Source organism: Dermacentor silvarum, unplaced genomic scaffold, assembly GCF_013339745.2.
Source record: "Dermacentor silvarum isolate Dsil-2018 unplaced genomic scaffold, BIME_Dsil_1.4 Seq7781, whole genome shotgun sequence".
Lineage (NCBI taxonomy): Eukaryota > Metazoa > Arthropoda > Arachnida > Ixodida > Ixodidae > Dermacentor > Dermacentor silvarum.
Window position 1 is genome coordinate 1 of NW_023606762.1, and position 13835 is coordinate 13835.

General features: G+C 45.0%; 2 protein-coding genes across 2 annotated transcripts; one reads left to right on the forward strand and one right to left on the reverse strand.

The window, feature by feature from the left end:
- Positions 1–1003: 1003 nt before the first annotated feature.
- LOC125941979 (uncharacterized) lies at positions 1004–3997 on the reverse strand (the record flags this gene model as incomplete). Its single annotated transcript, XM_049659865.1, has 4 exons — positions 3959–3997; positions 3726–3854; positions 2359–2502; positions 1004–1194 (listed from the first exon to the last, which is right to left on the reverse strand). Coding segments are annotated over exons 1-4 (503 nt in total), but the record flags the coding sequence as incomplete, so codon positions are not given.
- Positions 3998–11674: 7677 nt separating this feature from the next.
- On the forward strand, positions 11675–12753 carry LOC125941980 (uncharacterized). Its single transcript, XM_049659866.1, has 2 exons — positions 11675–11926; positions 12195–12753. Exons 1-2 carry the CDS (start codon positions 11688–11690, stop codon positions 12751–12753), a joined length of 798 nt encoding a protein of 265 aa, XP_049515823.1. The 5' UTR covers positions 11675–11687.
- The last annotated feature ends 1082 nt before the right edge of the window (positions 12754–13835 follow it).

Here is a 13835-nt window from a genome sequence, read left to right on the forward strand (position 1 = left end):
AACTTTCGCGCTGCTATCCCCGAACCCAAGGCTTCAAGGAGGCCAGAGGATCCTAAACTAGCAGCTGGGTAGATTTCTTCACATTCAAATAAAACATGTTCCACCCATTTCCCTAGCTTTACCGCCGCAAGCACATGCGCCTTCGTTTTTTGTGTACTTCGTTCTGTAACTACGCGTTCTCAGGCACCCTGATCTCGCTTCGAAAAGTAAGCAGGTTTCTTATGAGTTATCATAAATTGTTCTTTCCTGTTTCCGTTTTTTTCCTTTCAGATAGTTAGTCATAGAAGTTCTTTTTCCACTGCCACCACTCATGAAATTGTCTCAGCCTCTCTCACTTTGCGTTTGACGTTCTTTTGACATGTTGCTGACCATACGGTATGGTCGCATACTTGCCGGTAAGGTTTTTAGTTCCTATTATTGACATTATATACACCACCTATTATTGTAAAAATAATTCAGTGTTTAGAAAACATGAACTGCAGTAACATTGGCTTGATAAACAAATTATTACTTTTCTTACAGCTAGAGTCGTACTTGCCTTCTACTTCCCATCAATGCCGGCGCAAAATTGCTATCGCATTCACCTATTACTGTTTCTAGCATGTATTTTAAGCACGACTACATCATGAATTGGATCGGAAAATTATGATAAACATTCCAACAGCATTTTGTGTAACCACTGTACACTGCCCTTGAACAATGCCTACTCCAACTGTTCATGTTGGCGCTAACTGCAGTGCTTGACATTGCAGAGAGTAAGCACATTTCACCACACTTGCTGACAAGGACCATGAAGTTGTGGCTACCAGGTGTAGTTGGATGTGAACTTGTTTCTTAGCCAACAATGTTGATGTTGAAATGAAATCAGAGAACACTGTCACACCATACCTTGCCCGGCTGAGCCTGTAGTTAAGATGCGTTTCTCATCGCTGAGGTGCCTGGCTGGAAACGGTCGCATGAAATCCTTCCTCAACTGGAAGGCCTCGTCCCAACAAAGACGTACGGGGCGTTTGTTGATGTGCCTGGAAGTCGCCCAAGCGAGGGGATGTCAAGTTGGCCATGACTGAGGGCACGGCCAAAGCCAAAGTTCTTGAATGTCGCTCCATCGCTTAGCCGACCTTCGGCGCCCACATCAATGAGCACGTACTTGCATTCACTGTCAACGACTGCCATCAATACTATGGAAAATGTTCCCTGAAATAACAAGCACGGCACATAAATTAACACAGCTCTACCCATGAACATTAATATGGCCAAAATGAATGAAAGGGTCATACTTCTATCACACTTCCTTTTCTTTTTTTTCTTTTTTGACGTCTGACGCAGGCTTATGAGCACAACCGCAAATAGGCATTAAGTCAGTCCAATGCGTATAATATCACACGATGATGGTATGACGACATGAGTATCTGATATGAGTGTCTTATGGCAGCAGTGTGGCATTCCACAGAAATTCTAGTCACTGATAAGTGCTTCGAAGCAACCTGCAATGCCAGTAATCGCACTGCCCATTCATGCAGTGAACGAAAACCTGCGATGCTATAGAAAAACACTGTGGCTACCTCATTAAGTATACCACTGCAAAAAATTGGCAAAGCTCATACACAGTCTCAAAGGTGTATAGAAAATAAAAGAACGTATAGAAAAATGTGGCCAGCAATTTAAAATGCATGCACACTCACCCTACACATTCACTGAGGCTGCTTTTAGGGTTACTAAAGAGACACTCTGATAAGTTTAGACCCACAGTATTATCTCAAAGCTCTGTTCATTTCATGGCGAGATGCTGATTGCTAGAAAGGAAAATGACGACCCAAACATTCATCATTTAAAATTTGTGGAGAAACTCCAGCATTGTAAGGTGAGCATGACGTCACACACGTCAAGGGTGCATTTTTGCTATTTCGACTCTTGTGGCAACACAAGAGACAAGTGGTCTTTTTCATCCAGTTTCATTTTTCTCCTTCAATTTATCATTCCTACACTTCAATAAAAAGTACAAAAAAATTCACCTGGGCTTTTCCTTGGCTTCATTATCAGTTGGCTTTCTATGGCTGTATTAGAATGCATTTAATCCAGATTTAGGGATAACTATTAAAGTTGGCCCAAACAAACAGTGTCAAATTTCATGACACCACAAGCAAGCTGTGCAAGGACTTCTTGGCAGTGTTGCCACAAGTCTCATTTCTTGCCCCTTTTCAAGCTTACCGATCTTCTCATAACAAAAGGGTCCTCTTGGGAACTGTTGAATACTAAATTACTGAAACAACTAACCTACTTTGCTCTTCAGTGCCTCTGTAAGCTTACAATGATGAAATGAGCCAGGGACCCACAAAGTGAATCCACATGAGCTTTTACCTTATAGTTGAAATATGTGCTGCCAGACTTCCGAGGACAGACGACTGCGACAATGCTGCCATCAACAGCTCCCAAGCAGTTGGGGAACTGCCACCGCGAGGCAAAACCTTCAAGAACATGTGCCCAGTCTGCTGTGGTAGGCGTCTACAAGTATAGCAAACAGTGGTAATTCAGTGAGCCAAGTAGATCTGTTTTTGCAAAATGTGTCATGTGATAACAAAGTATACAGTATTACGTTTGAAACACAGATGCAATAAACAGTGCGAATACAAGAAAGGCCTGAGCCTATAACCCTTTTTTTTCAACAAAAGAAATTTGCCATTATCCTTACAACAACTTGCTTTCATCAGCAAACATCTATGCAAGTCACTTCTCCACAGGGTCCAGGAGAATAAGCTGTATGTTTGAGCACTTGAGGGCCAGGTAAGGGAACCGAAAGTAAAAAATGGAAAACACACTCGGGTGTGAGCAGCTACGAAAAAGATACACTTAGGACATAGGTTGTCCAGCTGTCTTATATTCCAGTGATACAGCCCATTGGATCCTCATACTGGCAAGCCATTTGCTGGTTTGCTGATTATCCCTGATGAGTGTCATGTATCCACAAGCACTCGGCCAGCTGTTCATACAAACAAACAGCTGAATTCTCAGAAGTGGATTCATTATCATTTTATTCATTCATTTTAGTAATAGCCCTTGAAACTTGGTTTATCCGAATTTACCAGACATGAAAGTCTACCCTGTCATTCTTTATTCTAAAATTCCTCTTAGTAATCCCCGTACAACTTCTCTTTTCCTCCGATACATCTTCTCTGTGACCACCCACTGATGGCATTTCTGGATTTAAGTGGCATGACGAATGGGCACACATTGCAGGTTTTTCTGCCCTTCCACCCCCTGTTTTACTGGGCTACAGAAACCAGGTTTAATTGGTTGTTCAGTTTTCAAAAATGTTTTATGTTTGCTAAATATTATAACACTTAAAAATGCCTTACTATAAATTACAATCCTGGTAACTTTGTATTTGACATATCAAATGTGTACCTTGTTTCTATTTTTGCATGCAGTTGTTGTCACACAAAACACCTTAATGTATGCATATCACAGTGCATAGGTAAGTGTCCATACCTAAAATTAAAACATTAAATCGCAGGTCGTACTGATCACTCTGCTTGCAACAGGCCTTCTGCGTATAAGCACTTGAGCAAGCATGCATCTGTATAAATGTGACCAAATGGCATATTTTCAACGTTACCAAGAGCATAGAATAACTGCATATTGAGAGTGGATGACCCTATGCAATGATTATACAATGAACATTTGTTCCAGCAGGTTCATTGGTATTAAGTGTCAGTGCTTTAACTTACCTTCATGACGTGGTCCTTGAGTCGTGCCCAGAGAGCGCGACAGGACAGGTGAGTGCATAGACGTGCCGTCTCAATTCCAACCCGGTAGGCCAATGCAATTGAGGGAATTTCTTGCCCTGATGCAGGTAACTGCAAAGAAGTAAATGTAAGCAAAAGGTATTTTTGAATCTTACATTTCTGGCTATGCTGTGCTGCATGCTTTAACTAAATATCTACTAACCTCAAGGCTATACCCAGCCGTTCACCAGGTTCCAGAGGGTCCCTGGCGACATGGCACCGTGTCAAGTCTGCTGACACAAAAGACAACAAATGTCGAACATCGCTGGTGTCATTCTAACGAACTTGAAGAAAAACCATGGTCCCCTTCACGCATACGACGCATCTGTTGACAAAAGAAGATTTGGTGAAACTTTTGCTGAACTAAACTGTTTCCGACTAACTGAAATCAAATCAAGTGCATATATTTTAGCCTGTTCACTTGTTCATTCATTACATTCTTTTATCCAATTATCAAAATTATATTGAAATGTAGAAATTACATTTTTAATAAGGATGCATGCATGCAAATACCACATTTCAAATTGGATAAATAATCAAGGTTTCCAACTTTTGTAAAGCTTTTTATCAATACTACATCACGACTAAATATATTTGACTACTACGAGTATTGGAGTTCGTGTAGGAAAGTAGACATGCATGCGCAGCAGCCATTCATGGCTATTTCATGTGACTGCTGCTACGCCAGCATAACCTGAAGTATTGGATGTATTGATGAAACTGGTGCTCCAAGTGAACAGTTAAAACAGAAAGCTGAGTTATTACATGGAAGTGTGCATACATGTGCAAACTATTCTTGCTGAGTTGGTATTTACAATGTTGAGCTATGGGCTGATATGCACATTTCGAAATCATAGGCGAACTCTCTACACTTGTCACAACGGCATATTCAGCAGTTTTGTAGTAGCGCCAATTGTTCAGGGTAAATATGTAGCACTGGGACATCTTGCATGAACCTCCACGTGTGAATTTATAATTTAACAAAATTGCTGTTTCCACAAAGTGTGGCGGTTTTGCCCTTATAAACAGCATGTCATGCATTGCACGAAGTGATGTCTTCTGTCAAAGGCAACACTGTTATGTGTGGCTCTCAAATGCAAAGTACCGGCTCAAGTTCTGTCAGTGAACTTCACAGGTATGCAGAAATGCAGCAATGCCACTAATAACAACTATTATGCTGCAAAGGTGGGCGAATCTACACATTCAAGAGGGGTAGTTTACCATGTTAGCCATGTTTCCTTTAAGAGAAACCTTTAGCTCAGGCCCAAATGCGATGCTGCCTATTCAAATACATGCAAAACAAAAGCTGCTTTTCCGCGAAAACCCCTGGGCCTATTTTTTAAAAGTTTGTTGCATTTATGAGAAAGTTAAATTCTAGTGACTGTTGGAGGCCAAATTTTGTTTGAGAGCATGCAATTTTTTATATTAAATGCTCCAAATCAGCAAGATTGAAAAGCAACAAAGTTTACAAATCCATTCACAAACTCTCACCAAAAACAGTTTATCGCAGTTCTGTAAACTGCATCCGTTAGAACATTCAAAGCGGACAAAGTTGATATAGCGATTAATATCTTACGTGAATTTATTACAATGTTCACAAGGGCATCGCAATAGTCTGACTCAAATTTTTGTGGTGTGATTAAGAGTCTTGCATAATACATCATTCTTGTCTGCTTTAGATGTACCATTAGACGTAGTTTACGGAATTGTTATATTGTTTTTCATTGCGGAGTTACAGAGTAGTAAACTTTATGGTCTCGTTCCGAGAAAAGTTCCAATTCCTAGAAAAATATCAATAGCGTACATCGAAAAATCGCTACCAGCAGTAACTGCCTTCCAACTCTTTTTCTTTTCGATGCTGGAAACCACATCAAATTTGGTGCAGTGGTTGCCGAGAAAAAATTTCTTCTTTCCCATGTATTTTCGCCCCCGTGTTAAGCTACTCTTAACAGTGGTTCAAGCTTACAGAAAAAATATCAATAGCGTAAATCAAAGATTCGCTACCAGCAGGAACTGCCTTCCAACAAAACTAGGTCGGTATTCTCAGGTAATAACTCTTGAAAATACTTCACTTTCGGGCCCCACCGTTGCAACTGTTGCAATATAGGAATCTTCGCACAGTGTCAGGAATGCAATCAGCCGTATACTCCGACACTGGCACAGCGCCAAGTCTCGCGAGAGCGAAGCTATCTCCCAAAGCGATCGCCCGAGAATACCTGCGAATCAAAGCCATGAAATCTTGCTGAGTAGCAGGAAGCCACAGCCGAGGAGTGACGGCGGTAGTCGTTCGATTTTCTAATGAAGCCCATCAAAAGAATAGCAAATGCAACTTACCGCGGTGTGGTAGAGACCTTCCTGTTTGCGCGCCATGAAAATAGGGCGAACCCACCAACGGCGCGGACGCCGCTGCTCACGTCTCTGCTTTTCTTTTTAAAGACGATAGTCTTTCTTGGGGAACTTAAACGCTGAAAATTTGGTCTGTCTGTCTGTCTGTTTGTCTGTCTGTCACCCGATTAAGCCACCCGGCCAAAGTTGGACCACTTGCTTACCGCCCACACTACTTAACTGGTACGGCTGTTCATACTTGTGAACGTTATCGATCACAAAGTAAATATTACGCATATCTGAGGCACAACATCACTACGTAAGTATTAGGAGGTGTGTTCCTTTAATAGAAAATACATAGATGCGTAACTCTAAAGACCCTAGTTTCTTAAGCTGCGCTGAAAATGCCATGCTATGCGCGCCGACGAACGACGTTCCCCGACTGCGCGCCGACGAGCGCCCGCTGCCATGGCGGAAGGAAACCCTCTGCACAAGCTCATGTTTCCCGATGTATTGCCAGATGGCGTCCATGTCTCACGCAGCGCCTCCTCATTTTATCAATGCCAGCCAGATGCGGCCGATTCAACATAAAAGAAGCGCTGTCTGAGGCAGGGCAAAACATAAATGGCCGCTTGATGAAATAATGCGGTAAAATGAAATCTGTTCAAACAAACTTCCATTGCATTTATCATGCCAGGACGGAAATGGTACAAGAACAGCATCACGGGTGGCCGCGGATCAGACCAGCACTCATGTAGTACGGCCGGCAGAAGACTATCGTCTTTCGACGACATTTGCAGCGAAGCACGCAGATACGCGGCAATTTTTTTCATTAACAGCAGCAGCGCAGCCATCCTTATGATCAGGATGACTTTATTCCTGGACAGAGCTGGCATGGTCGTGCAGCCGTGCTGGCAGACGACGAATAAAAGACGCACGCAACGCGAACACTACTGAATCTGCAAGCGTTGATGTCGATGACATGTGCACAGTGTTAATTGTTTCCCATGGTTTAGAAAAAAAAGGAAACGTTGGTTGTCACTTCAAAGGTAAAAATAAACAGTTGCGACAGGCATAAATTCATTAATCAAACGTGCTTTTTCTATCTACAATATCACACAAATCACTAGCACATTGTTGCAAGCCCACTTGACAGCACGCTGTCTTAGGCCGTACCAAACCAAAATGGTCATGGAACAGTGCACCGCAGCTGAGGAGCGAGCGCCGGCACGCGTCAGGCCTTGTATGCTGTGGTTGCGCGCCCTTTCCTCTAGCCGAAGCGAAGCGACGCGTTCGCTTGTCGGCGCGCACCGGCGCGTGGCGAAGCGTGCCTGTGGTTGGGCCTTAAGAAGCGAGCGCGCGCGCCAGCGCGCGCCAGTCGAGCCCGGCCGTGTTCTAGCATCGGCAGCTGGAAAAACCTCCGCGCGCCGGGACGCGTCACCCCGTTCGCGACTGACGCTTTTGACGCATTTCACGCATTGTCGCGTGCCGGCACGTGGCGAAGCGTGCCTGTGGTTGGGGCTTTAGGGATTGCGACGCTTCTGCAGTGGCACCGGTTCCTTGGTGTGTTGTACGCGGAAGAAAGTTTATTTGTTGCGAAGTGGCTTGATCTCCAAATGCACATGGCTCATCCGTAGCTGCTGAAAGAGCAGGAGGTTGCGGATGGAGACAAACATGGTCGCCCGAACATTGTCTTTGTTCTTCATCACCCTCTTTCCCCACTATTACACCGCACAATCATTGTGCGTTTCGTCACGTATGTTTGGCATAATGGTGTAAACATAAATTTGCAGTTGAAATAAAACACTGTATTAAGAGCCTACTATGCGCATTCGGCCTCTGCGCCCGCAGTGAAAGTATGTTGAATATGCGGTGGAGCGCGTCTCCGCTCCAATTCAGTTAGGGAGCCTACATGTAACGCCGTTTTAGGGTGGTGACAACCAAGGAGGTTTAAAAAAAATTGTCGCAGTTTCACCTGAAAGGCGAAGCGCTTCATCAATTGCGATAGCAAATTTGTAGAGAGCTATACGGAGTAATGATAGTAGCTTTATCAGCTGTATAAACTTGGACATGCAGCAGCACCGGCAGCACGCAGAACTGTTGTCGACGCCGTCGGCGTTTTGCCCGCGTTCGCACAAAATGCGTGCGGCGTTGGTGAGTGTTGCCGGAGCCTCTGATATAAATAGGCACTTGATGCCGCAGCTAAATGTCGCCTCCCTTCCCTCCCCCCCCCCCCCCCCCCACGGCCTTTCGTGCGTCAGAAGAAGGCGCGTTTGCTCTACATATATGGTGATTGTAAAGGAGGAAAGAGACGCCTACTTCTGCAGCCCTTAAGAGAGCACGGCACAGAACGCGCGTTTGTTCTCCGCCGTGCGTTCACTCCCCGTGAAAGCGCGCGTCCCTCGCGCCCTTTCACTCGCACATACAGCGTTCGGCGGTGCGCGGCGACGATTTCATCTCCATTGACTACATACGGAACCTCACGGCGACGGCGACGCCGACGGCAGAAATCTGCTTTGGAGTGTCCATATAATTGCTATCGCAATAAAAAATTTCTTTTTTTAAACCTCCTTGGTGACAACACCAACATTTCGAGCACTATTTACCGCCAAATTTGGTGGGTGGCCCTTTGGGTCCCCAGTCTTTCTGCCTTTTTTGTCACGCTCAGATGTACTCATGTTGGCACGCGATATATTAAATTTCTTTAATTTAGTTTTGCGCCCATGCGCATCAAGAAACCTGCATACATCTTTAATATACTAGTTGCATTTTCCTTTTATTCTAACACATCAAACTTACTTTTCTATTTCATGTCGTGCGACACATGTAAAGCAACAAGTTATAAGGCACCATGGTGTGCTCTTGGTAGCATTATCTCACGCCAAGAATGTGAACTGCATTATGCGTTGTCGTTGCCTTCCAGTTTTACATAATATGTAAAGGGTGCTTTTCGAAGTGTGCTTTAATAAAGACTGTCCTTACTAGTCTGTTTAACTAAAACGTAGACGTGCCGTGTACGGCGCTCCGACGCGGCATGTGTCTCTGGCTGCTGAGGCCAAAGTTTATTAAAAGAAGTTCATAAATTTCACGTCACCAAGGGTTACGGGAAATGTGGTCTGTCGGCTGGTCTTTCGCCATTTTGTGGCCCAGATTTAACCCGCCAATTTAGCTGGCGGCGGCAAGTACCCTTACAAAGGCTGTCACCACCCTGAAACGGCGTTGCATGTAGGTAAGGATTTTTTTTAAAACCTCCTTGCATGTAGGCACCCTAAATCCAGTTCGCTCGCAGCGCCGTCGCACAATTTTTCCACGCGCGGCGCCTCAGCGGGAGAGCGCCACCGGCACGCCACTCGACCATTGTCTAGTACACTCTACTATAGACTAGAATTCAGAGCCGTTGCATAGAATAAAGACCAACTTTAGAGAAGAGAAACTGTACCTTCTACAGTGGTACGAAAATAAGAAGCGGCAGTGGATGGAACACACTGGGGTACCCTACAGATGGCGCTGCTCAAACAGGAAGCGGAAATCTTATTTTTTTTAGTGCAAAATCCAATGTGGCCGCTTTTTGCCGGTCGCGTACGCTCGTACGCGCCGCGCTCGCCAGGCTGGCGTTGCGGCATGCCTCAGTGCCTTGCCGCTTGGCTTGTGCGTTCTAATTGCCAGGAGATCAAAGAGCCTCCTACTGACGCCCATACAAACAAGCCACAAGTGAGTGAACAGGACATACGACTTTACTGGTCGAATACAAGCAGTGACCTTCTCGTACAAGAGCAGCCATAAAACTTGCATGTTGAGATACGCTGAAACAATAAACGCGAGCTCGTAAACTGCTCACTTTCGTCATCGCACATGGCGGTCTGGTAACGTGCGACAACCAGCCGCGCAAGCAGATTGTGTCCCACCTGTATGCACCGACAGTCAGCGTTGAAGATTAGCAACTTGCATACCGAAGCAATCCGGTGACGCAGACATCTGCTGCCGCAGCCAACACAGCAACATGGACTACCGTGTATTTTAGCATTCCCTCCTTTCCAACCTGCACGTTTATTTTTGTTTATAGGGGCCGCTAATATGTCACTGACAGTCGGTTCCCCATTTTCTCTCAATATGCACAAGTCGGTTTCGTGGGCATCACCTTCGGCAGCCACTTTTGCGGGCCTTTCCACCCAGGTGGCTATCAACTTCATACACATCCGACCATGTAAGCACGTATGCCAAATCGCGGCTCAGGAAGCCTACAAGCACAATTTGCCCACGGCTGCAGCAGGAAAGGACGGAACGGGGCGCACCACTCACGGTGCGTGTAAATTGGGAGTCTATAGCCCCGTTTACATGAATGCGACAGTGGCGCATCGCATTTCCAAGCGCATTTGGGAAAGGCGATGCGACGCCGTTTACATGTAGCGCATTAACTCTCGCGAGAACGTAGCGCCACATGGTGTCGTATAAGGAAAATGCAGCCGACTTCCGGTTTAACTGGTTTCCGGTAGTGTGCCGAGTGCACGTTGGTGGCTCAGTGCCGACTGTACCGACTACCGAGAGCCTGACTGACGCTTGTGCAAAATGCTTGGGAATGCAGCGTTCCGTCTCCAGCTTATGCTACTTTTGTCGGCATGGACTAACTTTCATGTCATCTTGTACGCTGTCGCCTGCATGCAGCATCAGCATCGACGTCGTCGGATACGGTCGGCCTACATGAAAGCACTTTTGCGCGCAAGAGGGTTGGCGACGTGCTCTGCAGTCAACGATTTGGTTACCATGCAAGGTGAGAACATCTCTGAAGGATCCTTTTAGACAGACACTGTGCTATACTCGTTAATGAGAGCATTTACGCCCGCTAGTACTCCGAAAACGAAGCAGCGTACGAAGGCGAGTGGAGTTTGTTACGAATTTCGATAGCGGTCGCGTCGTGATCGGAAACATGTGGCCTGTACATGTATTCGGACTGACCAATATAAATGCGTCAACTCTGGAAGTTAGCGGTAAACATCAAGATTTCTTTATTCCTATCACAACAGCCTCTGCCGCGGGAGCAGCACTTTTTTCAGGCTTCAAAAGTTATTAATTTGGCTGCTGTCTCGCATCATCCCACGGCACCCCAGTGCTGTTTTCTGCCGGATTTGGTTGCAGTACTTTTGCAAACAATATTTGACACTTCGTGTGGCGTTTGTGTACATTTTAATAAGTAGATTATTTATGTGCTACTTTGCATTAGCAGCTTTTTTCGAAATATTTCATGGTTTTTTTCCTCTATTATAGGGCCTTTGCTGGGAAAAAACGGAAGCAGAGAAGTGACTGGATGAAGACTCGTTCGAATGACTGGTGGGACCGCATTGTGGCAACAGAGTTCGCCGACGAGGACTGGAAGGAAAACTTCAGAATGATCCGAGCTTCATTCAACGAACTTGTTCTACTTTTGGAGCCATTCATGTCGCCAAAGACATATTGCGTGCGACAACCACTACCAGTGCAAAGAGAGTGGCTATTGCCCTTTTCAAAATGGCCAGCTGCAGTGAGTACAGAGTGGTAGCGAATAAATTTGGCATTCACAAAAGCAGCGTCAAAAATTGTGTTTACATGTTCTGCCAGTCGCTTGTACAGCATTACTTGAAGAAGTACATAAGTATACCTACTGCCACAGAAGCTGAAGCTATTGCCAGAAACTTTGAAGCAAGGTGCCACATCCCTCAAATATTTGGGGCAATCGACGGTACCCACATTCCTATCATGGCACCAAAGAAAAGATATCGTGACTTTGTGAACAGAAAAATGTGGACATCATACAATGTGCAGGCTGTAGTAGACGACCGAGGGCGGTAAGTTTAATTTCACAAAATATTCAGCTTTCTTTTTCTCTTGGGAGTTTTCTCCTAGTAAACATGGGAGCCAGTGGCCTTTCCTCCCACAAGTTGGTTTGCTTGCACCATAGTTCATTGTTCTTCTGTAGCAAGGACTGCATTAACGCTGGCCAATTAATGTTAGTGAATAGATTGCACACACTTGCAGGTTGTCACAGAAGTGTCCTTGTTGTTAGAAACCATATTCTTACCGTGTGTCTAATTGTAGTACACATGTATGTTTCAGATTTCGCAGTGTTACCTGCAATGTCCCAGGGGGTACACACGATGCATCTGTGTTGAGGCTGTCATCACTCTTCCAAAGAAGCGAGGAGCTGTTGCCAAGACAAGAAGTCATGTTGAATGGCTGTTCAATCCCACTCATGCTATTGGGTGATCCTGCATACCCTGGTTTGCCTTGGATCCTGAAGGGATACACCTCGTCACAAGGAAGGCTCTCGAAGGAGCAGGAGTCATTTAATGTGTACCACAGCAGCGGCCGCAATGTTGTGGAGCATGCCTTTGGAAGGCTAAAGGGGCGATGGAGAATGCTATTGAAGCAAGCCGACATAAATTACAAATTTATGCCGGCAGTCATAACAGCTGCATGCATTTTGCACAATTTTTGTGAAGAGAGAGGAGAGACAGTGAATGATGCATGGATTGGCGATGTTAGGTCATCTGAGGACGAGCTTTACCAGCAGCCGTCAACCAGACCTCTGCACACAGGCCCTGTTAATGAAGTGCGAGATTTCCTATGGAATTTCTTGGCCGAGAACTTTCCACTTCGGTCTGCATCGTGGTGAATCTTGCGAAGTTCTGAAGACGGTCGAATGAAACAATAAAGAGTTTGAAGCATGGTTTTTGAAAACTGTTTATTTGTTAGATTTATAGTTGACCTATACTACTTTTTTTGAGAGTTGGGCTGGCTGCTCCCCTGAGACTGTGCAGCAAAAACATAAGTTCCCTCTTGCTGAGTATATTGCAGAGGATGGCCAAAAGAAAAGACTTGTGCCATCTGCCCAAATGTTGGCACAGGCTGCCTTGCCAATTGTGCCATCATGGCTTGAGTTCCCTGCAGAAACGATGCCGTAATTCCGGCCATAACTTCTTTGAAGTTGTCATTCTCCTTTTGTAGGAGCTCTTTTCGCTGCTCAAACAGAACCTCGTTCTGTTCTTTGAGGAGTGCAGCTGTGCGCAGATGCTGCCGCTCCAATAACTCGGGCAGCGTCAAGGTGCTGTTCTTCTTGGCCCGCTTTGGTGGTGGCAGGGTAGAACCAGTGGCTGCTTCAAGAAACAGCGCACAACAGTAATCACCATGAACATAGGAAAACCTTTGTTTATATCACACGGGAAAGCCGTTTTAATTTGTTGCATCAAAAACAATAAATGAAGTAGATCCCATGCATTGATGTTACGAAAACCATTTTGCTGGTGGCTTTCTACCAAGCATTATTTGTGATTATGCGAAGTACAATCAGGTGAACCAATGTGTTTAAACAAGATGAAGAGCTATGTGTCTTACGCAAGTGTGTGGGTGTGTGAACACAGCAGCAAGACATCGTCGCCGTCAATTCTACTTTGGCTGTGCGACGCGAACTTAGGAAATGTTTGTTTGGTTCCACACGGGTACTAGACTAGCGAAGAAAAAAGAAACATGGAGTGCACCATGATGAGCAACTTCATGTTATGTCATCAAATGTACTATCAACCAAAAAAGTTTATGGACCAAGGGAACTGACAAAAAGTTTAATATCTCCGCAGCCTCAAAACGCAGCCTGGTATTCTCATTTCCAGCCTCTACTAGTACATGCGAACATTGTGATGTACGGTTTTACTGTCTACTTTTAAAGGATGCTCGGATATTTAGCGTTTACTGAGATCCCGT

Bases quoted from the DNA above. Each gene is read 5' to 3' on its own strand.
- LOC125941980 (XM_049659866.1), top strand. From the start codon at position 11,688: ATGTTCTGCCAGTCGCTTGTACAGCATTACTTGAAGAAGTACATAAGT. The intron at 11,927-12,194 runs GTAAGTTTAATT...TGTATGTTTCAG, and splicing joins GTAGTAGACGACCGAGGGCG to ATTTCGCAGTGTTACCTGCA.